The sequence below is a fragment of the Euleptes europaea genome, chromosome 1 (assembly GCF_029931775.1).
Source record: "Euleptes europaea isolate rEulEur1 chromosome 1, rEulEur1.hap1, whole genome shotgun sequence".
NCBI lineage: Eukaryota > Metazoa > Chordata > Lepidosauria > Squamata > Sphaerodactylidae > Euleptes > Euleptes europaea.
In genome coordinates, this window is record NC_079312.1 from 155434111 (window position 1) to 155459422 (window position 25312).

General features: G+C 46.2%; 1 protein-coding gene across 1 annotated transcript in view; it reads left to right on the forward strand.

Annotated features, from left to right (window-relative positions):
- The window catches only part of ANKFN1 (ankyrin repeat and fibronectin type III domain containing 1), a 235885-nt gene that overhangs the window by 16562 nt on the left and 194011 nt on the right, over positions 1-25312 (forward strand). The window contains exon 2 of the mRNA XM_056863608.1: positions 3734-3935. Coding sequence (XP_056719586.1) covers positions 3744-3935 — 192 coding nt within the window. The 5' untranslated portion in view covers positions 3734-3743. The remainder of the gene's footprint in view (positions 1-3733; positions 3936-25312) is intronic.

Genomic DNA, 25312 nt, shown 5'->3' on the forward strand with positions numbered 1-25312 from the left:
TCGTAACAGGTATATAAAATTATACATGTAGTGGTGAATGTGGATAGAGATAACTTTTTTTCACTGGGTACTGAGTGAAGTTGGTGGGCAGTAGCTTTCAGATGAATCAATGGAAAAAATTACTTGTAGAACTCATTGCCACAGGAGGTGGTGATGACCACTGGTTCAGTTGGGTTTAAAAGGGCATTAGACAAATTAAAGGAGAACCAGTCCATTCATGGCTACTATCTATGAACACTAAGTGGGACTCCTATTTCAGAGGCAATGACCCTTTGAACATAGGGTTGCCAGGTCCCTCTTCACCACCAGCCAGAGGTTTTTGGGGCAGAGCTTGAGGAGGACGGGGTTTGGGGAAAGAAGGGACTTCAATGCCATAGAGTCCAATTGCCAAAGCTGCCATTTACTCTAGGGGAACTGATCTCTATTGGCTGGAGATCAGTTGTAATAACAGATCACCAGCTAGTACCTGGAGGTTGGCAACCCTATTTGAATATCAGTGCTGGAGGCCAACAACAGGGTGATTCTTTGGCCTCCATTTTGGACTAGATGGACACTTGATGTGATCCAGCCCAGCTGCTCTCATATTCTCTCCCAGGTCACTTAAATTACTCTCTTTAGGGATCCATTAAAAAATCTAGTGAAAGCCACTAGTTTTTGTAGCTAAAGTTGCAGAGTTGGATTCTGTGAACTTTTCCCATTGATGTTCACCCAGACCCCCTCCGTATTTCAGCAGCCTTCCCACATGGCTTTTGTCCATGCAGGTCCCCTGACTGCCAGCTTTTTGGTGGTCAAAGAGGTTTCCCTCCTCTGTTTTTCATGGAGAAAGAAGCTGGTCTGGTAGGCCTTATGTAATCCAAGGAAAGCCAAAGTTACCTCCAACTAGATGTATCTGGATATGCACTTAAACTCATCAAAGATCTAGGATATACTGCACAATTAATAATGAACAAGAAACCTGACTAAATGATGGGAATGCCTCCATTCTGTTCATCTTGCCGTTATGACCTGTGAATTTTTGAAAATGCAAATGGGGCAGAGAAAAAGGATTGTGGGGGTCCTCAACCTTTTTATTTGTTTATTTGTTTGTTTTTCATATTTATAGCCTGCCCTCATTCCCAGCCAAGCTGGGCTCAGGGTGGGCAACAACCTCTAAAATACATAAAACCATAAAACATTAGTTAAAACATATTATAAAACCACAAACCAAGTGGCCTTAAAAACAACCCAGACACCACCATGGAGCTGGATTTCGGCAGGATAACCCCCACAGATACCAAGAGTGGGGGGAAAGATGAGCCTGTAGGAGCCTTTGGAATTCTGACACAGTGTGGTGGACGCAGCCACAAGCTGCCTGTCACAAGAGGTGGAACCAGCCACAAAATGGTTGCTGCAGCTTACCTTCAGTCATCACACAGTGAAGATTCTTGTCCTTTGGTGGCAGCTGCGGCCAAAGCAACATTTTTAAAAATCTGTACAGTCAAAATCAAATCTCCAGTGGCCAGTCAGAAGATTACACTGTGCCATGTGCAAATGTGAATTGAAAAAAATAGTGCACAGGCAACATGATGAGGACAGTAAAACTCTCTAGTGTAGAAGCACCCTTGGACTGAAATCTAGCACAGGCTAATTCTTTGAAAAACAGTGTAATAATGTTTCTCTGCAGTTTCCTGCTGGCTCAGCAGCAAGCCAAGATTAATTTCAGGCTACAATCCCAGAATATTCAGAATGCCTACCTTGTCTCTTTTGTTTTTTTCTCACGTATTCTGTTCCAAGAAAGCATCACTTGCAAAATTCTCTCCCACTGATAGGCACTGCCATTTGTGTTTAATGAGGTGCTCTCCTTGTTGCATGTCCTATTTATTGCCTCTCAGCATATGTTTGTCATTCAGAAAGTTCTCTGTTTACAATAGTTCATTAGTCTTGGAAGTAGCTACGGTTGTTTGTGAACAAATCATTTCATGTTCCAAATGTCTACTTTGCTGCTGCCACTCTCAGCAGAGAGAAGGAAGTTAAAGAAAAGTTTGTGAAACTGAAAGGTCCAATTAAGGGGCAACTGAAGCTATCTACTTCAACAACAAAAGTGAAAAATGTTCAAGAAAGGCAAAGAAATCCTCTTCGTATCAGATAATCTCAAGCAAGGTTGGGAACTTAATCCATGTTCTGAATCAGAATGAAAGGGATCACAAACCTTTATTTAAGTGCTCTTTTCACAATGGTTGATTGAAGTTGCATTGTTTTGCTTGCAAGGTAAAACAAATTTGAAGAAAAAAAATTGTATCTACCCCGCTTGCAAAAAAAATACTAATTGTCATTTGGATTTCCCCCCATCAGCCCCAATTAGGGTTACCAGGCCACCACCAGGGTGGGGTGGGGGCTTACCAGCAGGGGAGGCAGGCCTAGGCCACTAGCAATGTGATGATGTCATTTCAAGTGTATGCTAGAAGTGATGTCATCGTGTTGCAGCGACACTCTTGTATTTGAGCAAAAACTCTATGGTAGAAGCCTAGGGTTGCCAACCTCCAGGTAGTAGCTGGAGATCTCCTGCTAATACAACTGATCTCCAGCCGATAAAGATCAGATCACCTGGAGAAAAATGGCCACTTTGGCAATTGATCTCTAAGGCATTGAAGTCCCTCCCCAAACTCCACCCTCCTCAGGCTCCGCCCCAAAAATCTCCCGCCAGTGGCAAAGAGGGACCTGGCGACCCTATAGAAGCCATTTTTACTGTAAAGTTTTTCTCCAATTACCAGAGGGTTGCCCCAATGCTGGCAATGTGATGACATCTCTTCTGGTGCATGCCGGAAGTGACGTCACCACGTGACTGGTGATGAGGCCTTCTCCCATTCCTGGTGAGTCCCTGGTGAGGGACCTGGGAACCATAGCACTAATGATGGATATTGTTTCATGTGTATATAGCTGACAGTATAGATTCCTAATGTGTGCACACATGTTCTAAAGCAGATGTGTTTTTCTTATGTATAGGGTTGCCAGGTCCCTCTTCATCTCCAGTGGGAGGTTTTGGGGTGGAGCCTGAGGAGGATGGGGTTTGGGGAGGGGAAGGACTTCAATGCCATAGAGTTCAATTGCCAAAGCGGCCATTTTCTCCAGGTGAACTGATCTGTATCGGCTGGAGATCAGTTGACATAGCAGGAGATCTCCAGCTAGTACCTGGAATCTGGCAACCCTACTTATGTAGTAGTGTGTACCTTGGCTTCCTTGCTGCATGGATGCAATATCCCTGAAATAAAATTATTTCTGTGATGTTTCCCTACATCTTCATGAGAGCAAGACTATGGGAAGGTCATAGCAAGCAGGCAGAACTGAGACTGGGAATGAAGCTGTTGTATTGCTCTGAGAAATGACAACAGACATGTCAGCCAGTGACGTTAGCTTCCTTTTGCAACTGCTTCTGGGCATATTAAATGGGCTTTGTTCCAGCAATAGCAGTTAGGTTTAGGAATCAGGCAACCTCTCATAATCAGATGCAGAGTTAGGGGATTTACAGGGGAATCCTAAGAACACTGTGCTTGGGAGTGTGCCCCATTGAATAGACCTGGTTAGGATTTATTTTATTGATTTATTATATTACATTTATAGCCCGCCCTCATTCCCGGCCAGGCCGGGCTCAGGATGGCACTGTTGGTGCAGAATTTCAATGTACCGCTAAGGAACTGAATTAGCAAACAGCACTGTGTATATCCTAATAATAAAGCTGTACCTACTTTCCCTGTAGGAACTGCCACATGAAAATGACCCAGCAAATGCAGAGCTTACAGCTTTCCCAGACGAAAAAGAACAATCCACCGTCTTCGCCCAATGCTGCAAAGCGACTCTATCGAAACCTGTCAGAGAAGCTGAAGGGAAGTCACTCGTCTTTCGATGAGGCATATTTCAGAGCCAGATCTGACCGTCTCAGCCTCCGAAAGGCTTCAGTGGTAATTTCTTCATATTAATCAACTGTATGAATAGACTAAAGTAACCATGCTTCTTTCCAGGATCATGTTTAACAATTCATGCATGCCCATTCCTAGCCTGTATCACCTTCTTCCACCGCATCTTTTCCTGGGTCTTTTATGCAGGGATGTTTCCCCCAATTACCCCACCAAGTGCTTTGGGGCTTCCTTTTGATTATGCATGCCTTTTCCGCCCATCAGAGGTTGCCTTGCTCTCCCTGCGTGTTTTGCCCATGTTTTCTAGATGCTGTTTTAGCCAGAATCTGGAAAATGTGGGCAAAACGCATGGGGAGAGTGAGTCGACCTCTGATAGGCAGAAAAGGCATACATAATCAAAAAGAAGCCCCAAAGCAGTTGGTGGGGGTGACCACGGTGAAATGTCCCTGCATAAAAAGCCCTGATTAGCTCATCCAGACCCTATTTCAGCTGTGACAGATGAATATGATACATAACAGAGACTATGTACATAGTACATATCTGTAAAAATATGGAGGTTGGAGCTTCAGTGAGTTCATAAGGGATCTTTTAATGCAATTGGATTGTATCTTGTGATTTTCTTTATTGTTTGTGGTTGGAGCTTCAATGAATTTATTGTTGGGGTTGGAGCTTCAATGAATTCTCTAGTGATCTTCTGATGTGGCTAGTTTGTAGTTTTAGCTTGAGAGTAATTGGGTTTAAAGATGAGTTTTATAAATACCCGCCCCCCATAAATTCATAGATTATATTGATGGGGCTTAATTAAACCTTTTATCAATTACTAGGTGTGTATACACACACACACACACATGTATGTATGTACGTATAAAATTCATGTTACCATCAGCTTCTGAATAAAATAGCCTATTTTGTTGTAAAGAATGTTGTAGATATATTTTAATGACTGCTGTTGATGTGGGTTCTTAATATAATTACCGTATTTTTCGCTCTATAAGACGCACTTTTTTCCTCCTCAAAAGTGAGGGGAAATGCATCGAATGCAGCGCCACCCGCCCTGGGAGCCAGCTGGGACGCCGCCAGCTGGAGCTGGGAGGCCCCTCCCAGCCACCCAGCGCAGGGCAGAGCAGTTTAACCTCCCCTCCCCCCCGCTTCCCGGTCCCGAGGCTCAGCTGCTGGGCGGATCCTCGAAACGGGAAGAGCGGGGGGGATGTCTTTAAACTGCTCTTTGCTGCCTGCCTAGGCAGCACAGAGCAGTTTAAACCACCACCGCCCCCCTTCCCGGGAGTCCCGGGAAGGGCGGCGGTGGGGAAAGAGAAGGAAAAAAGAGGAAACAGAAGAGAAATATATTTTCTTAAAGACCCAGTGGGTCTTTAAAAAATATATATATTTTCTTCTTTTTCCTCCTTTAAAAACTAGATGCGTCTTATGGTCAGGTGCGTCTTATAGAGCGAAAAATACGGTAAGCCTTCACCAGTCGCTGGAATGGTGAATGGTATAGTATTGGAAAGAAGATTTGCTTTTGGCAGATTTTAGGTATCAGTTTTACAGTAAATTTCAGATGTGGAGCCATCTTGGAAAACACACAGCTTCCAATATGGTGGTCACATAAAAGTGACCTCTTAAATCCTCCCCATATCATTTGTGAGAACTCATATAGTGATATTCCTGTGTTTTTAAAATGTTTGTCAATATTTAAAATGTTTTAATAGTAGTAAAGGATGATAATTTGTTGTTAATATATAATGTCCATGTTACGTATTCACTCAGAAGAGATCATTTCTGCCTCTGTTGTGACAGTTTTCCCCTCCTTCATTCTCATCACATTTCCTCCAGGTCCTTTAGATAAATTGATAGAGACCAAACTGCCACCATTCAACTCAAATAAATTTGTTCATAAAACAAACCAGTTCTTCTGAGCAACAAGTTCAAACCAAGTGTGCTAACAAAATAATGACAAAGATGATGGTAAAGCAATGCAGCTAACAGAATCCTTCACTGCCAAGACCCTGCATACTTAACAGTCCAGAGATATGCCAAATAATTGAGCAATCTGAGAATGCTATCAAATTCAATTAGAGAGAAAAAGATGACCACCTTCCTCTTAACCATGCAAATGATTCCAGTTTATGTTAATGTAATAAGGATGTTAAGAGAGCCCCATGGCACAGAGTGGTAAGCTGCAGTACTGCAGTCCAAGCTCTGCTCACGACCTGAGTTCGATCCCAACGGACGTTGGTTTCAGGTAGCCGGCTCAAGGTTGACTCAGCCTTCCATTCTTCCAAGGTCGGTCAAATGAGTACCCAGCTTGCTGGGGGTAAAGGGAAGATGACTGGGAAAGGCGCTGGCAAACCACCCCGCAAACAAAGTCTGCCTAGTAAACATCTGGATGTGACGTCACCCCATGGGTCAGGAATGACCTGGTGCTTGCACAGGGGATCTTTACCTTTAATAAGAATGTTAATGAAGGGACTGAACTGGTGGTGGGAAGTGCCATCAAGTCACCGTCAATGTATAATGGCCCCATAGGGTTTTCAAGGCAAGAGGTGAATGGAGGGGCTTGCATTACCTGCCTCTGCATAGAAACCCTGGACTTCCTTGTCTGCCACCTGTCCAAGTTCTCATCAGGGTGACCCCTGCTTAGCTTCTGAGATTTGATGAGATTTGCCATTGCCTTCCCCAGCCATCTACACTTTACCCCTGGCAAGCTGGGTACTCATTTTACCAACCTTGGAAGGATGGAAGGCTGAGTCAACCTTGAGCCGGCTACGTGAAACCAACTTCTGTTGGGATCAAACTCAGGTGTCGAGCAGAGCTTTGACTGCAGTACTGCAGCTTATCACTCTGTGCCATGGGGCTCTTTTAGAGACAGATTTACTCTCTTCTAAATCAAAGGTTGGAAGTATGCTTAGGATGGCACTGTTAGGGAGCAATCCTAAACAAGTTTACTCAGAAGTAATTCCTGTTTTATTGAGTTGGGATTACTCCCAGGTATGTGTTTTTAGGATTGCAGCCTCAGGGAGTTTATGGCGGAGGCATGATAGTTGGAGTTTGGCAAGTCATCCATGGAAACTGCTTCAGATCTTATAGTCATTGATAGAAGCATCGTTTGCAGACAAGTTGTTGTGACAGTATTTTTTACAGAATTGGTAAAAAAAAAATCCTTCGTGGAGGAACATCTTGTTAATAAGAACTGTAGCTTATTGAACTGAGAGGGGGACAAGGAAAATATTTGCATCTGTTCAGTGTGCCAGCCAAGAGCATGGTAATTAAAACAGTACCCAGTACTTGAACACAGAAGTTTGATAGTTTTGAAGGCTTTTAATGGAGAATCTGAATCATGATACAGATACAGAACAATTGTTCAAACAAAACAATCAGCCCTTTCCTCCTGCATTCTCTAACAATGATGATATAGGGGTGAGCATCATGTTTGTATTGGTACAACTGTTAGAGGGGCCACATGTTCAACATATCTTCTCAGCTTTCTGTAATGCCATCATGCATTATGGAATGGTGCTGCATGATTGTTCTGAAACCAGGCATAAAAGAAAACCTTTAAGGACTATTCTTTTGATACTTTCCAAACGTACATCTGCAAGGGCATTGCAGAAATGTCTCCCTGATAAAGTGGTTTTGGCTGGGATAGAATTAAGAGATATCCAAGGGAACAGTGGAATATGGAAGCTGTCCAGACTATATTATTCCAAAGATATGACAGGATTCGATGCGGAATTTCATAAGCAAGCAGAAGCTGCTGGGGACCTTTTCTGTAGATTGCATCATACTGGTTCAGGTAGAAACTGTGTGCTTTAAGAGCCATCAAGTCGTTTCTGACTCATGGCGACCCTATCCTCCAAAATGTCCTGTCTTTGACAGTTTTGCTCAGATCTTGCAAAAAATACAATAGCCTTTTGGATGCACACCTTAACATGGTGAGGGGGTTTGTGTGTGTCAGGGAAGCTGAGAGCAATACCGTAAGGGGTCTAGACTCTATCAAGAGACTAAACTCCTAACAGAGTCACTCAAGACAGAATGCCGTCAGCTGAGACACCAGACGAAGATGCATCCACCCCCTTAAGGGATCAATGGCCCCATCCGCAGAAGAGAACTGGCAGTTCCAGTGGTGATGGGGGCAAAGGAATCCTTGAAGGTTACCTACTGGACAGCAGCAGTAGAGGAAGGTGACACTGGCGGGGGATATTTCATAGACAACGGCAGGGCCACTACAGCTTGCCCTGGTTAGTACTGCACAGAAGAAGGCACTGGTAGACCACTTCTGACCAACCTTTACCTTGAAAACCCTATGATGAGACAATTCAAAATTGGTGGCAACTACCGTGGATGATTTAAAGTTTAGGCAAGCCTCACAAACTGGGGGGATTTGTATGGGTCATGAGTATGCAGAATGTAGAACAATTCTTCACTTGAGAGACATGGAATAAAACAGTTTAAAAATATTGCATTACAGATAGTAAGATACAGATAGTAAGAGCCAGTTTGGTGTACTGGTTAGAGCATTGTAGTAGCATCTGGGAGACCCAAGTTTGTTTGTTTAATTTATACATCTCACTCTCTCCCCATAGGGGACTCCGGCAGTTTACAACATTTTAAAAATACAATGAGTTCAAATCCCCTCTATGCCATGAAAACTCTCTGGGTGACCTTGGTCCAGTGACTAACCTACTTCACAGGGTGGTTGTTTTGAGGATAAAATGGAGGCGTGGAGTGTGATCATGCAAACTGCTTTGGTTCTTCATTGGGGAGAAAAGCAGGGTATAAATAAATAAATAGCGATGTAGTTGCTCTATCAATAATCCACTATTGTCAGGAGCAGGCCATGAAGCCAGTTCATGGTTATGCTCCCAGGTGTGTTTTGCAGTTCTCTCCAAGGCCAGTCCATGCCCCGTGTTTAGACTTCTTAGAGTCCTTCTTGAATTCCTTTAGTTTGGGAATTGCCAAGTACTCCTTCCTGCCTCTGGGAGGGGGGTTGCCTGGGTTACTGGTTATCTCCTTTTGCTTTTCTATATATGCCATGTGCCTTACCTCAGCCCCTTACTAGTATCATTCTGAATATAGTTTCTGTAACCTGTCGATTCTACCCAATAAAACTGCTTTCTTGGATTTGTCGTCTGCTGAATTCTGTGTGAGGGATGGAGCGCAGGGATAGAGCTTACATTATGATACTAGTCCCTCTTCATTGGTTTTAATTGCTGACCTTGGCTGGAGCCCTGGAGGGTTCGCCTAGGCACTCATCTCCTCGGCTTGGGGCGCGAGACGAGCTCCCCGAGAATCCCGATTTACTGCATGCCGTCTTGGAGGAGACGCTACAAACTGACGCGGAGGCCACCCGGCTGGTTGCGCTGGTGACTGCTCAGTGGCATCGCCTGGCAGAGATGACCCCCTGGAGGACCCAGGACTCTGATCTACATGCCCGCAACAACCTTTTGGAACTGGATGCTTTACTGGAAGAGACCCGGTTGGTGCAGGAGGACCATATCTTGCTAACTCGGTTGTTGTCTGAGCTGACGCTCAGTGAGCTGCGACAGGAGTCGACAGTCCCGGTTCGGGGACTCGAGCTCGGTTTCCCTATGGCGGGGGCTCGGGAGGGAGACATTCTGCAAACTGTTCCGGATCCCACCCTATGCTGCCGGGAAGCACAAAACGTGGCCGCCAGGACGGTCCTGGTGCTTGTGGATTTAACACCGGCCGCGGCGACGTCGGCCGACGTGGAAAGGTTACTGATTCCCGAGTTCCTGCCTAGGCGGGCCTGGCCCCACAGGTCCTACCACTGTTGGGACAACACAAGGAGATCCAAATGCTCTTGGAACAAGCTGCCGAACCAATTGTGATGGCTGCCGTGGCCGCCAAACTCGAAGCGGACCGAGCGCTCGCTGACCAAAGGCGAGCGGAGGACCAACTGTTGGCGGAGGCCGCTCGGGCACGGGCGACGGCAGGGACTGAAACACTGTCAAAAATTACCGGGGGGATGGACTGGTCTTTCCCTTCATTCTCCTGGGGCTCCCCGGAACCAGGACAACCCCGAGAAGTAGCATGCAGACAGCGGCTCACCTTTGCTCCTGATGTCCACGAGTATGAGGAGGAGGAGACCGAGTACGTCGAAGAAGGCGACTGGAATACCAATTACCGGGTTAGTCGAGCCCGACGGACTGGGGAACTGAGGAAGAAATCCATGCCTTGCGGTTTCAAAACCGAGAGCTAATGGAACGTAAGGCCCAGATGCAGGACCAACTGGACTTAGTGATGCGTGAGTATGGTCGCCTGCAGCATACTCAAGGGGCGCCTGTCCCAAACCAGCAACCCCCGGGACAGCCGGGGCAAAGAGGACAGCCGAGGCAGCCGGGGCAACCAGTGCAGCCGCTTCTGGGGCAGCCGGGACAGCCAGCCCCAATACTACCATCTCCAGGACAACCACCAGCACCACCCCCTGTGGTCCCAGTTGTGCAGTGGAAGCAACCCCATCTACGAGTGACATTTGATGGCTCCGCGGATGCGTTGCCCTGTTTTCTACACCAAGTGGACAGTTACATGAGGGAACAGGGGCATTCCTTCCCCATGGAAGACAGCCGAGAGAGATTCGTCTCCTCGCTTTTCGCTGGAAAAGCCGCAGATTGGATGGTTCTCCAGTTTGATACCCGGGCCCGCTCCATACAGTCGCTTAATGAATTCATGTGAGCGTTAAGAAGACGCTTCGAGGATCCATTCCAGGGAGAGAAGGCCAAGGCGGCCCTCCTCCAACTTCAGCAAAGATCCTCCTCAGTCCGTGAGTTTGCAGACGAGTTCCAAAGACTCGCTAATAAAATAGTTGATTGGACTGAAGCGATCCGAGTGCACTACTTCAGGGCAGCATTGCATCCCGAAATTCTAAACTGGGCATACATGCAGTGAGACCCAGCCACCTTGGAAGAATGGATTTTACTGGCGGAAGAGGTGGAAAGTAGCCGCCAGTTTATTTCTCTTGCCCGACGGCCAGGGAGGGGGGAAGCCAGAAAATCCCCCTCATACCAGCAGGTCGTGGAGGATCTCATTAATGAGTTGCATGAAGACCCCCAGGGCCCCTTTTAATCCAAACAGCATTACCATAAATTTGAACATCCCAAAGCAACTGGAGAAAGCTGTCAGAGATTCATCCCCCTCCTGAATTCTGACTCTGCAATAAGCCTCGACTAAATCCAACTTAGTGAAAATGTGTCCTTCCTTCAATTGTCCCAAGAGATCAGAAATGAGGGGGATGGGGTAGGCATTCGTTTGAGTAACAGCATTGAGTTTCCGGAAGTCAATACACAAATGCAAATCCCCCGTTTTTTTCCACACAAAAAAGGCTGGTGCCAATAGGGTGCGGTGGACGGTCGGATGAAACCGCGAGCCAACTCGCGGAGCACCTTTCGTTCTGTAGGGCTCATAGGGTAAATCTTACTTTTTGGCAGTTTTTCATCCCCCACCACCTCAATAGCACAATTAGTCCAGCGGTAGGGAGGTAAAACATCACACTCATGCACATTGAATACATCCGCAAAGTCCTGATAGTCGGGTGGCAAGTGGGTTGGACTGGAGGGGTCCGAGGCTAGAGCAGGGGTTGGCGTGACTATGGTTTTAACGGCCACATCATGTCAGTGTAATTCACACAATGGGCTATTGAACGTTAAAGTCCCGGCGTCCCAGTCTATGGTGGGACTGTGTCCTTTGAGCCAATTTGCTCCCAACACCACCGCATATCTAACACTGAAAATTGTTCCCAGTGGTGGCCAATTCCCATTGCCACCCCGTCAGTGCGATAATCTACCGGGGCCCGCTTGAAGTCACTGCTGTCCATCTGGGCGAACTGGACCGGAGCAGGCAGAGGGACTGACTTCACCTGGAGCACCTTAAAAGTGGTTTCATTTATTAACGAGCGGGCACATCCAGAGTCAATTAAGGCTTTCACTTGTAATTGAGGACCCTTTCTATAATGTTGTAATATGACATCTACATATACAGTCTCTTCCACTTCACTCACCATGAAGGGGGCTTCTGGTCTTGCCCGGGGCTTCGCAGGAACTCCTGCGGGGGTCTGCAGTATTGCCCCCTCTACCGCAGACCCAGTCCATTTTTTGGTGGTTCGAGGGGAGACTCCAGATAAAGGGCAGGGGAGTTCCAGTGGTCACCCTCCTCGGAGGAAGTGGAGCTGATCTCTCCAGGGGTAGTAATTGTAATCCTGGACCCCGACTGGTCCGCTAGCGAAGGGTCCATCGTGACCTCTCCGGCAAGCAGAGCTGGGGGTGCTTTTCATCTTGGAGGGACGCTTCACTCAACCATGGCACCTCTCCCTCGAGCGCGTCCCCTCCCACGAGGAGTCCCCGCCGGCTGGGTAGAGGGACTCAGTGGTCCCTGACGTGATGGGCAGGCTGCTGCGAAGTGGCCCATGGCACTGCAAACGAGGCAGGCTCCCCTTTGAAATCACAATGCTCGGTCCAGTGGGGGTAGAGCCGGCCTCCGCGGGGCCTGAGGAGCGGCCGGTTTGGGAGGGATTTTCTGGCTTCCCCTCTCACTGCCTGCCATTGGGCAAGAGAAATAAACTGGTGGCTACTTTCCACCTCTTCCGCCAGTAAAATCCAATCTTCCAAGGTGGCTGGGTCTTGCTGCATGTACGCCCAGTTTAGAATCTCTGGATGCAATGCTGCTCTGAAGTAGTGTACTCGGATCGCTTCAGTCCAATCAACTATTTTATTAGCAAGTCTTTGGAACGCGTCTGCAAACTCACGGACTGAGGAGGATCCTTGCTGAAGTTGGAGGAGGGCCGCCTTGGCCTTCTCTCCCTGGAATGGATCCTCGAAGCGTCTTCGTAACGCTCACATGAATTCATTAAGCGACTGTATGGAGTGGACCCGGGTATCAAACTGGAGTACCATCCAATCTGCGGCTTTTCCAGCGAAAAGCGAGACGAATCTTACTCGGCTGTCTTCTGTGGGGAAGGAGTGCCCCTGTTCTCTCATGTAACTTTCCACTTGGTGTAGAAAACAGGGCAACGCATCCGCGGAGCCATCAAATGTCACTCGTAGATGGGGTTGCTTCCACTGCCCAACCGGGACTACAGGAGGTGGTGCTGGTGGTTGCCCTGGAGTCAGTAGTACCGGGGCTGGCTGTCCTGGCTGCCCCAGAAGCGGCTGCACTGGTTGTCCCGGCTGCCCCGGCTGTCCTGGTTGCCCTGGTTGTGCCAGGATCAGCTGTCCCAGTTGTGCCGGCTGCGCCGGGGCTGGTTCTCCCAGTTACCCTGGGGGTTGTTGGCTTGGGACAGGCGCCCTTTGGGTACGTTGCAGGCGACCGTACTCACACATCACTAAGTCCAGTTGGTCCTGCATCTGGGCTATATGTTCCATTAGCTCTCAGTTTTGAAATCACAAGGCATGGATTTCTTCCTCAGTCCCCCCAGTCTGTCGGGCTTGGCTAACTCGGTAATTGGTATTTCAGTCGCCTTCCGCGATGTACTCGGTCTCTTCCTCCTCATACTCGTGGACATCAGGAGCAAAGGTGAGCTGCTGTCTGCGTGCTAATTCCCGGGGTTGTCCTGGTTCTGGGGAGCCCCAGGAGAACAAAGGGAAAGACCAGTCCATCCTCCCGGTAATTTTTGACTGTGTTCCAGTCCCTGCCGTCGCTTGCGCCCGAGGGCGGCCGCCTCCGCCAACAGTTGTTCCTCCGCTCGCCTTTGGTCAGCGAGCGCTCGGTCCACCTCAAATTTGGCGACTGCGGTGGCCAACACAATTGGTTCGGCTGTTTGTTCCAAGAGTAATTGGATCTCCTTATGTTGACCCAACAGCGGTTGGACCTGTTGAGCCAGATCCACGGAGGAAAGATCAAACTCCGGGCTTAAAACTTTCTCGACGTCTGCTACCATTGCTGTGGCTAGCGGTAAGTCCCTGAGGGCCAGGACAGAAGCCATATTCAGAATGACACTAGTAAGGGGCTAAGGCAAGGCACATGGCATATATGGAAAAGCAAAAGGAGATAACCAGTAACCCAGGTAACCCCCCTCCCAGAGGCAGGAAGGAGTACTTGGCAATTCCCACACTAAAGGAATCTATGAAGGACTCTATGAAGTCTAAACATGGGGCACAGACTGGCCTTGGAGAGAACTGCAAAACAACACCTGGGAGTACAACCATGAACTGTCTTCATGGCCTGCTCCTGACACTCACGCACTAGCACGTCCATCTGGTCTTGCATTTGGGCCATACGCTCTAACAGTTCCCGGTTTTGATACTTCAAAACATGTATCTCCTCCTCAGCCCCCCCAGTCCATCAGGCAGGGCTAACATGGAGGTTTGTATTCCAGTCATCTGAGTCCTCCTCGTCGGGCTCCACATCCTCGAAATAATCCTGCACGTCAGAGGTGAAGGTGAGCCACAGCCCAGGGGCCACATCCTGGGGCAGATAGGGTTCCGGGGAGAACAAGGGCCATTCTAGTCCCCCCCCCGCGCCTTTTGGTCATGCTCCGGTTGCCAAGGCCGCCCGCTCCAGGGCAGCCTTTTTCTGAGCAGCGGCCACCTCAACCAAAAGTTGCTCCGCCGCCTGTTGTTGAGCAGCCTGAGCCTGAGCCGCTTCCAAGGCAGCAGCTCAAGCCACTGCTGCGGCTGCCACCAACGGCTCAGCTGCTTGCTCCAGTACCAACTGGATTTCCTTATGTTTGCCCAGTAACGGTAAAACCTTGCAGGCAAGCTCCACTGAGGAAAAACCAAACTCTGGGTGTAGTACCTTAACCACATTGTCCTCCGACGCCGTGTTTGGCGGTAAATCCATAAGGGACAACACTGTCCTGGTGGCTAAGTTATGAGCGTCCCGGCTGCCCTGGTTGAGGTCTGGAATAGTTCCACTCCCGGCTCCCGCCATTGGGAACAGGGAAACAGGCCCTCGGATTGGGACCGCCGGTTCCCGCTGCACCCCGCGAACCTCAACCTCGTCAAACAGCTGGGTTAAGAGAGTTGCGTCCTCTTGCGCCAACCGGGTCTCCTTCAGCAAGACGTTTGTTATGGGCGCGGAGATCAGCGCCCCGCGTCTCCCAGGGGGCCGCTGCCGCCAGGCGATGCCACTGAGCCACGACCAACCCAGTCAGCCGGTTGGACTCGGCTTGAGTCCGCTGTGCCTCCGCAAGAATAGCACGAGAAGGTCAGACTCCTCGGGGAGCGTGTCCAAAGCTCTTACCTGAGCTCCTGGCGATCCCTCCAGGGCTCCAGCCAGGGATGAAAGTATAGGATCAGACTAGTGTCCAAATGTCAGCTCTAGTCCCGTGATAATCCCATAAACACACATCAGCAGACAGTCAGTCAAAAAAGAGTTGATTTATTGAAAAATCCACAGGTTAACAGAAGCCAAGAGTCAAATGGACAGTAGTGAAAACTATGGGAACAGTGCAGGGCATATATGGAAAAGAGCAGAGGGCAAATCGGGGTGGATCTGGATACCATGGCAACCCCCCTCCCTGGAGCTGACAGGGTGCTATGAGTCTTCCCACAGAGAGAGTACTCTAAACATACTGTTTACAGGACACAGAACTGGCCAAGGCCAACACCTGGAGAAACCACAACATTCTTTCTCAGACCATGTCTGAGACTTCCCCTCCTCCTCTCCCCACAACAGGCACCTTGTGGGGTAGGTAGGCTGAGAGAGTTCTGTGACTAGCCCAAGGTCACCCAGCAGGCTTCATGTGGAGAAGTAGGGAATCGAACCTGGCTCTCCAGATTAGAGTCCACTGCTCTTAACCACTACACTTCACTGGCTGTGCTGTGTACCCTGAGCTTTTGAAATGTGTTTGTGAAAAACATTGCACCATAAAAACCTGTGGTTGCAAGTGATTGAGCAACCTTGTATTGCAATGGGAACAAGCAGCAAAGATTACAGATACATTTGATTTATCTCACTTCTTTTTTTTGTAAAAACTGTTTGTAAGCCTCCCCAAGCCCATATAATAGTAATGTGGGGGTGAGTTGAAGGAAAGCCAGGTTTAGAAAGAATACGTTAAGGTATAGCTATGGGGCCTCTTAAACCTGGCAAAGCTCATAAGAACCAAACTCTTATAATTATGTATTATATTACAGATTCCCCTGAAAATCTTTTGTTTTGAAACACATAGGCCATTTTTGCATGGTAATTAGCAGCGCATTCCAAGCTGAATCCAGGCATACTTTTTTTTTGAATTTTGCACGCTGCACCATCATTCCTGAAGTGACTGCAAAGCCAGCGCTTACCTGCTTCGCATTACCAAAGAGTCCATTTAACCCGACCTTTGGTGTTTGCCGCGAAGAATCACCCTCAAGGAACAATGCAAAACAACAGAGGCGGGATAGCTATGCATATGCTAATGGCTATGCAATCAGGAACAAAGGAGCAGGCGAGTGGGGGGAGTAGAATTTCTCCTTTTGCGTCGGGACCGTAAAAAGGCCTTTTAAAAGTCACATTTTAAAAAAGAGATTTGAGCGAGCATCAAAATTGACCATGCAAAAATGGCCATAGGGAGTTTTGTACCTGAATAATAAAATATTTTTCTTCATTTGCACCATTGACTTTTTGCTGGTTTCTTTTTATCTCTGTGATGGGTGTGGCCCTTCTGTTTTCTCCTCTCCTCTAAAACCCTACATAGCTTAGGGTCCCAGCATGTCTTGATTAGACCCTGTGTAGCCCTCAGTTTTGCTCTGTAGCCAACACAAAGCAGCCTCTGATATAATTAGGGTTGCCAGGTCCCTCTTCTTCACCGGCGGGAGATTTTTGGGGCAGAGCCTGAGGAGGGCGGGGTTTGGGGATGGGAGAGACTTCAATGCCATAGAGTTCAATTGCCAAAGCAGCCATTTTTCTCCAGGTGATCTGATCTCTATCAGCTGGAGATCAGTTGAATTAGAAGGCAATCTCCAGCTAGTACCTGGCAGTTGGCAAACCTAGATATAATCAACTAGAGGCCTCTCCATTGCTTCCAAAAGTGAGCGTACATTGACCACTGGAGAACATCCAACACATATTGAGAGAGAACGCACTCTGGTTGACCATCTGATGGACTACAAAGTGAGGCCCTTTCCATATAGGCCTCAAGGAGGGGGTGAGGAAACTGGCAGTGCACTCATAAAAACTAGTGTTGTCAACCTCCAGGTGGTGGCTGGAGATCTCCCACTATTACAACTGATCTCCAGCCGATAGAGATCAGTTCACCCAGAGAAAATGGCCGCTTTGGCAATTGGACTCTATGGCATTGAAGCCCCTCCCCTCTCCAAACCCTGCTCTCCTCAGACTCCATCCCCAAAATCTCCAGGTATTTTCCAACCTGGAGTTGGCAACCCTACTAAACATACTGTCCTGGAATAAGTACCATCCAGCAGACCTGAGTAGGATCCTGACAGGACCTGCTTAGGATTTATCTCTAACTCTTGCAGGCTCACTTACAGCTATACACACATACATATACAGTGAGGGAAAAAAGTATTTGATCCCCTGCTAAATTTGCCCGTTTGCCCTCTGACGAAGAAATGACTAGTCCTTAATTTGAATGGTAGGTTTGTTGTAGCTGTGAGAGACAGAATAACAACAGGAAAACCCCCAGAAACTCAGAAGACAAAAGTCAGAGATTGATGTGCATTATAATGAGGGAAATAAGTATTTGATCCCCCATCAACCAGCCAGTTCCTAACCCTAACCCTCAACCTCCCTTGGTCTGGGGCTCCATGCAAGATCTCATCTCGTGGAGTTGCAATGATCATGAGAACGGTGATGAAGCAGCCCAGAACTACACGGGGGGAACTTGTCAATGATCTCAGGGCAGCTGGGACCATAGTCACCATGAAAACAGTTGGTAACACACTATGCTGTAAAGGACTGAGATCTTGCAGAGTCTGCAAGGTCCCCTTGCTCAAGACAGCACATGTACAGGCCCGTCTGCAGTTTGCCAATTGGCCTGTACGGGCCTGTACATGGGCTGTCTTGAGCAAGGGGACCTTGCAGGCTCTGCAAGATCTCAGTCCTTCACGGCGTAGTGTGTTACCAACTGTTTTCATGGTGACTATGGTCCCAGCTGCCCTGAGATCATTGACAAGTTCTCCCCGTGTAGTTCTGGGCTGCTTCATCACTGTTCTCATGATCACTGCAACTCCACGAGATGAGATCTTGCATGGAGCCCCAGACCGAGGGAGGTTGAGGGTTAGGGTTAGGATCTGGCTGGTTGATGGGGGATCAAATACTTATTTCACTCATTATAATGCACATCAATCTCTGACTTTTGTCTTCTGGGTTTCTGGGGGTTATTCTGTCTCTCACAGCTACAAGGAGTTCGAGGGTTAGGGTTAGGATCTGGCTGGTTGATAGGGGATCAAATACTTATTTCCCTCATTATAATGCACATCAATCTCTGACTTTTGTCTTCTGGGTTTCTGGGGGTTTTCCTGTTGTTATTCTGTCTCTCACAGCTACAATAGACCTACCATTAAAATTAAGGACTGGTCATTTCTTCATCAGAGGGCAAACGGGCAAATTTAGCAAGGGATCAAATACTTTTTTCCCTCACTGTATCTCAGTTTTGTCACACAAAAAACGCAACTTTTTTTTAAGTAATCAATTGCCCCTCTAAGTTTCTTTCACTTGTTGTCCACACTACACACTGAGTTTTTTCATGGCATGGAGGTAAATAACATCACCAGGTAAATAACATCCCATTAAGCCTCTCTTAAAGGATAGGGTACTTTTTCTTTAGATAGTTGGCAACCCTGTGGCCATGATGTTCAATATTTCAACCTTATTTTTACAAACAAACAAGGCAGTAAAATTGATCTAGGCAGTGCCATTTCATATTTGTTTGTTTGATTGACTGGTTTTAACCCCACCTTCCCAACCAAAGTCAAGCTTGTGGTGGCTAGCAACCAATAAAATATACAGTTAAATAAATACTGTTAATAGGCTAACATTTAAAATCCTTACCAAAAATTAAAAATGTAAGACAGCACCCCTATAAAACTAATACTAACAATAATGATGGGGAGAACCATCAGGGAGGAGGATGTAGAAAAGGGAAAGAAGGGAAAAGGGGGAAAAGAGGAAAGAAAAAGAGGAGAAAAGAGGAAAGAAAAGGGGGGAAAAAGAAAGAAGGGAAAACAAGGAAAAAGGGAGGAGAAGGGGCGGGGAGCAGGGAGGCCAGCTAGAGTGGAACTGTCACTGTCCTCAACCATAGGCCAAATGGAACATCTCCGTCTTGCAGGGCCTGAGGAACTGAGTCAGGCCACATTTGATAGAGAGTTCCACCAGGCTGGAGCCAGAGCTGAGAAGGTAGGGAGATTTCATGCATGAATTCTTCCATACAGGGGAGAAAAATCCCTGTGAATAAAAATGAGCAAAGCAGGAGGAAGAATGGATTCCAAGTCTTCTGCCAGACATCCCATTTTTATCCTGCCACCTAGAGGAGCATTTGATAGGAATCCACCTTCCCTCCATCTAAAGTGAGACACTTGCAGTGAATCAAGTCTCTCCCTTATTTCAAGGTTCTGTATTTAAAAGGTCACAATCTATTTTGAATCAGTTCAGTTCTCACCAATGATACTGAACTGGCAGCTCTACAGAGATTAACATTGTATGCCATTCATGATACTAACAACTTACAGTGGCCTACCAAAGCTCTTACTTCATTCTGAAGATTCAGGACAGCATTTTGCATTGTTAAGGGATGGCATGTGTGTCAGTGGAATAATTGGTTTTCTGCTAAAATTCTTTAAGAATTTCTCTTGTGTTACAGTTGCAGAGTGAGCTATAGCCATTTAATTTCCTTCAGCTCGGCAACACACATCAGAAGAAGCACATAATGGCTTTTGATAACTTTTGACCTGATGTAGGCGGGATACAAACCAAGAAGGTTACTGCATTGGTTGAAATCTCTGCTTTTTAATGTCGTTTCCAACCTCAATTGCAAAAAGGTAGTCTTTTTCTGATTATGGATAGGTCATCCAGACTTTCTGCTATTGATTTTCTCCCTGAAAATAATGCTGGAAGTTGATAGAGGAAATCCAGATATGATACATTAAACTAGCAGCAAAGGAGCTTTCTGATTTAAAAATTAATATGATCAGTCACTATCAAATGACGATGTTTCAGTATCAGTTAGGATGTTCTATTTACTTCACAATAGGAACTAGTGTGATGGCATGGATCTGGATTGGATTCAAATCCTCATTCAGCCAAGAGGCTTACTGGTAGCCTAGCTACATACACCTCTCAGCTAACCTATCTCATAGGATGGTTGTGAGGATAAAACGTGGGAGAAACACATATGGAGTCCTGACCAAGATTCTTTGGAGGAAAGGTGGGATAAAAACGTTAACCTTCCATTTATTCTTGTTTGACTTGCAACACACACATCTAATTATCAAAAGAGTCTTTAGGTTCATATGTCTAACTAACCCTTTTTAGGTCTCCAACATGGTGATAAGTCTGTGATACCACCGAAGAGGCCTTTAGGCATATAAGGAACAGCCTCTGGCATGGAAAGGAGCCCATGATAGCAGCAGCTCTGGCCATGTCAGAGGCCTGTAGGCATACGTTACTAGCAACTAGCTCCCACTTCACATTCTTACGGAGCTCTGGTTTGGTGAGGACATGGTTACTATGGCTGAACTATGAGCATGGGGTGTGAACCTCGCACAGAATGGGGGCATCCCTAGGTTATGCTAGATTTGCTTCACATACTGTTTCTGGTTCATCCCAGAATGAATTCTGAAGGTTCTGGTTTGGCAAGCATTCCTTCATAGTTAGGGTTGTTACATTTTGGTTTGGGGCAGAACTCCTCCTCGGGCCTTGCTGGCCACACATGTTTCGATACATCTCTGAATGCAATAAGGTGCGTGTTCTATCCTTAAAAGGGTGCTGCTCGGGGGTGGGGGGGCTTCTCAGTTCTGTGTCATGGTTCAGATTCTCAACCTTATCCACACACAAAAAAAGGGGGAAGTGTGAGCTTATCTGAGAATCTCTTGACAGAGTGCTGAAAAGTGCACTGCAAATGTGATTATTTATAGTGGGTAGTGTGAAAAAAGAAACACTTGGCAATACAACAACAAAAAAATTACAAGCTCCCTTTTATGCCATGTGCATGTTTTAGACAGTTTTTGTGTCAGTGATACTAGTACTGGAGCATATTGACTTTCCTCTCCCGTTAAACTTGGGAGTCTTACAGCCTTTTGCAATTGTTCAGGGATCTTCTTGATCTTGTTTCCCTATATCTGAAGCTCTTTCTCTACCAGAGCAGAATCCAATGTGGATTATGAGGAGGAAGGTTTGAGCTACTTATTGGGGTAGATCTGCCGAATATTAGTTCTCTCGCCCTAGAATGGCTGTGATCTGCATCTGGCCTCAGCTCTTGGATTTCTCAGCCCTGGTTATCCCTGCTCGTGTTAGACTGGAGGAAGGGGGTGTCTTTTTTTTGCTAGCAGAATGCCTTTTATTTCCTGCTGTGAGGAGCATCCGATACTTCAGAAAGGCTGTAGCATTTTCTTATTATTTGTTAGCATCATTTTTTGTCTTTGCTGTAAGGAGCTTAAGCTCCTTACATGATTCTGTCTCCCCCCCCCCCAACTATACTGTGACGTAAGTTAACTGACCACAAGTCACCCAGTGAGCTTCATAGCTAGGGTTGCCAGACCACTGCTGGCAATTCCTGATAGGGATTGGGAGAAGTGGGGCCTGGCACACCAGTGGTGTGTTGGTGTGCTTACATCAATTCCTGTTGGCATAAGGGACTTTCTAGCATTTCACAAAAACTCTATAGGGTTTTGGCAAAATTCTAGGGCATCCCCTAGTTCACGTCCAGCATCCCCCCCCCCCATTTCCTCCTGCCAACTCCCACAGAGCTGGCAGGCAATGAAAGGGATTGCCAGGAGGCCTCTTGCTATAATGAGAGACCTAGCAACCTTATTCAAGTGTAGACATGAAAGGCCTGAGTAATAAAGCAGCTGATTTGCTTGTACAAGGTCCCAGGTTCAATCCCTGATATTTTAAGTGAAACCGTTTCTGGTAGCAGCTGGTAAACCAACTTAACAGAGTATTTTAAAGAGGTAGCTGTAAAGAGTCTCTGACTGGGTAGCCAAGCTCAATCACCTGAATGGTTTAGCAGAGTCTCTCAGCTCTCCATATGTTGGTCAGCTGTAGATATTCAAACAACTCCAAGGAAACACAGGGTGTGCCTTCCTTCTCAGCCCTGGAAACCCCCATCTGCTGGATGAAGCCTGGTCAGTAAAGCGGACCTTCAGCTCCTTCAGCAGTTCCCCGGGCAGATCAGCTTCTAACATTTTTTCTTTCTTCCTAAAAGTAGAGCATAAGATAGCAGCACTCCAGGAAACTAGGACTATGTCCTAATTCTTTGTTGTGGCATAACTTCACTTGGCCAATTTCAACGCTTCTTACTCCAAAGACACCAGCCAAAACAGCATTGGTAACACTGACTAGATCACTAGGTTACATTCACTCTCTCCCCCTCTCCTGGCTATTCTGGATGGAACATCCTCAAGGTTTTGGCTCAGCTACTCACCTTAGTCTGGGTGGGCAACACCCACAATTGTTATTGTGTATGGTCAAGAAAACACATATACACCAAACATGTGTTGTTAGTGTGAATAGGACTTTCCAATTCCAAAATCCTGACAAAAGACAATGTCTTCCTTCCACTCTTCTCACTCTTAGGAGCTGCTGGTTTAAGTTCTACACCCACCATAACACAAACATTTCAAGTCTATGCAGTGACCCACACCCTGGTAGTAAGTGATATATGATGAAGAATCAAAGCACCACTACTAGCTTGGAAGCAATACCAAACTGAATTAAACAGGAATAATTTTTATTAAGGGGACTAATACAAAAATGTGAGTTGGGAGAATTAGTAAATATCCAACAGTCAAAATAATACCAAGCATTCACTATCAATACCTAATACTAGAAGTCCACTTAAAGAACCAGGCACTCCAGATATCCAAACATGAAAGTTAGAAAGCTAGGAAAATGTGAAGGCAGCAGGAAAAGAAAAGAAAAAGATCCAACATGAAATGGATTGACTCAATCAAGGAATCCACAGTTTTAAGTTTGCAGGACCTGAGCAAAGCTATTAACGATAGGATGTTTTGGAGGTCATTAATTTATAGGGTCGCCATAAGTTGGAAGCGACTTGATGGCACTTAACACACACTCATCTCAGGATAGGATCCTCACTGGCATAAACAATTACTACAGTATATCTCCTTCAAGTCAGTTATGCCAGAAACAAGATGAGACCTTTGGGTTGAGCAGTAACTGAATGCTCAGGAAAATTATTTGGCCAGAGTTGCCCACAGCAGTACTCATTTTCTGTTTAGTCAAACAATTCATAATATTGTAGCATTCCTCCTACCAAGCTCCTCACATGTTCAGCTAGGCCTTGCTTTTCATATAATTGTCTCTCTCTCTTTTTCCCCCTAACTGGAAGAATGCTACCAGTTAATTATCACAAAGGGATACTGAAAAGGAATTCTGAGGAACTTGGCAAGGCACTACTGCAGAGCATTAGAATGATGTTCTTGTAAACAAAAACCTGCAGGCCATATTACATTTCTGCACCTGCTTCTCTCCAGTTCAATTAAAAGATGGCGTGTTTCTTTGTTTCCTACAGCCTGTCCTTTACTGCCTCACTCGTATACTTACTGGCAGTAAAAAGGGAGATCCAGTTGTTCTTTGCTCGGCATTAGTAGTTAGCAGTGCAGATGCCAGGAGGCGACTTCATACACTGTCAACTCTCCCTGTATGGCTAGCATTTATTTTCCAGATGCTACAAATCTGTATCCCTGACCTGAAGGGCCTAGGATCGCCAGATCTAATTAGATCTTGGAAACTAAGCAGGGTCAGACCTGTTTAGTACTTGGATGGGAGACCACTAAGGAAGTTCAGGGTTGCTACGCGGAGGCAGGTAACGGCAAACCACCTCTGTTTGTCTCTTCCCTTGAAAACCCTACGAGGTTGCCATAAATCAGCTGCGACTTGACGACACTTTAGACCACCATAAAAATGTTCGGCCACAGTAATTTCTTCTGTAATATCAAAAATTTTGGGATGATAATAGTAATGAGATAAGATCTCTCTCACTCTCTCCAAGGAGATATACTATGTACTTTCATAAGGAGGTGTCCACTTAGCTTAGGTGATATGGGTTGTGCATTGGGTATGATATTCAGATATTTAAGGAGACACACAATGCACTCTTTTAAGGAAATGTTGGATAATTTTGAGGATTTTCTGCACTGTTTTGTTCACCAGGAATAATCACTCGCCTGGATTGTTCTAGTAGTAACAAACCTGTTTCACTTCTTTGCACATTTACTGAATAGGCAAGATATATCTTATTAGGGGTGTGCAAAAAGAATTTGGTAAATTTCGGGTTCAGGTTTATTAGGGCTGATTTTTCCCAGTAAACCCAAAATAAGCCAAATACCCATACTCATCAGATTCTTGATAAAAACATTCTAGTTGTCAGTTAATATTTCTTGTTTTCATGGTATCGTTATTTTTTTCATACACATCTGAGTTCTTTCTTTCAGTCTCTCTCTCCCTTGAATTATAGCTTTACACCAGTTTAATACAAATCTTGAGATCTGAAGAAGGGCTTAAACAGATGCTGAATACCTTTCTGACTCATGTATGAAATAAAATCATGCTATGTTTCATAGATATATGATATTTTAGCTTTAGCTTTGACTACTCTGTGTCAATTTTTCTGCCATCGCTATTTGCCACAGTTTGGAATCCCAAGAATGTAATGGTGAAAGTTCTGCAGTTTTCTAACATTTTGCTATTACCCTACGGGCTGCCATCAACATAAACGATATTAATCCCTTGGATGCTGCTTTTTGATTTTGTTCCCCCCAGATTGTTAATAGAGCCAATGCTGGTGTAGCATGGATGGTTTGATGCATAATATTTGTCATCTCTATAATTTTTTTCTCCAAAACTGTGACACTACAGGGCACGACCACCACATGTGGATATGTTTGCCTTTCTGCTTGCAATTTCTCCAACATTTTGTATTATTTGTATTACTTATTCTTGCAGGATGCACCAGAGTAATATACCATGGTGTAATACTGCCGGCCCTTGCCTTCAGTTTAGCCACGCCGGCAGGACTTTACTGGAAGGGAAAGCCAGCGCTGGCTTGGGGGTGAGGTGTTCCCAGATCATTCTTTGGGGAGGAGTTGTCTTTAGGTAGTTTCCTCACCCCTTTCACTCCAAGAATGCCCCCTCGTGCTGCGGTGGCACTGTGCCACCTTTTTTGGTGGTGCAGCCCCACTAGAGGCAATGAGGGATCCCCCCTTTTTTTTAATTGTCAAAACTTTTTTTATTTTTATTTTTTTGCTTCCACAGAGAAAAAACGCAAGGGTTTATTGAATAAAAAATACTGG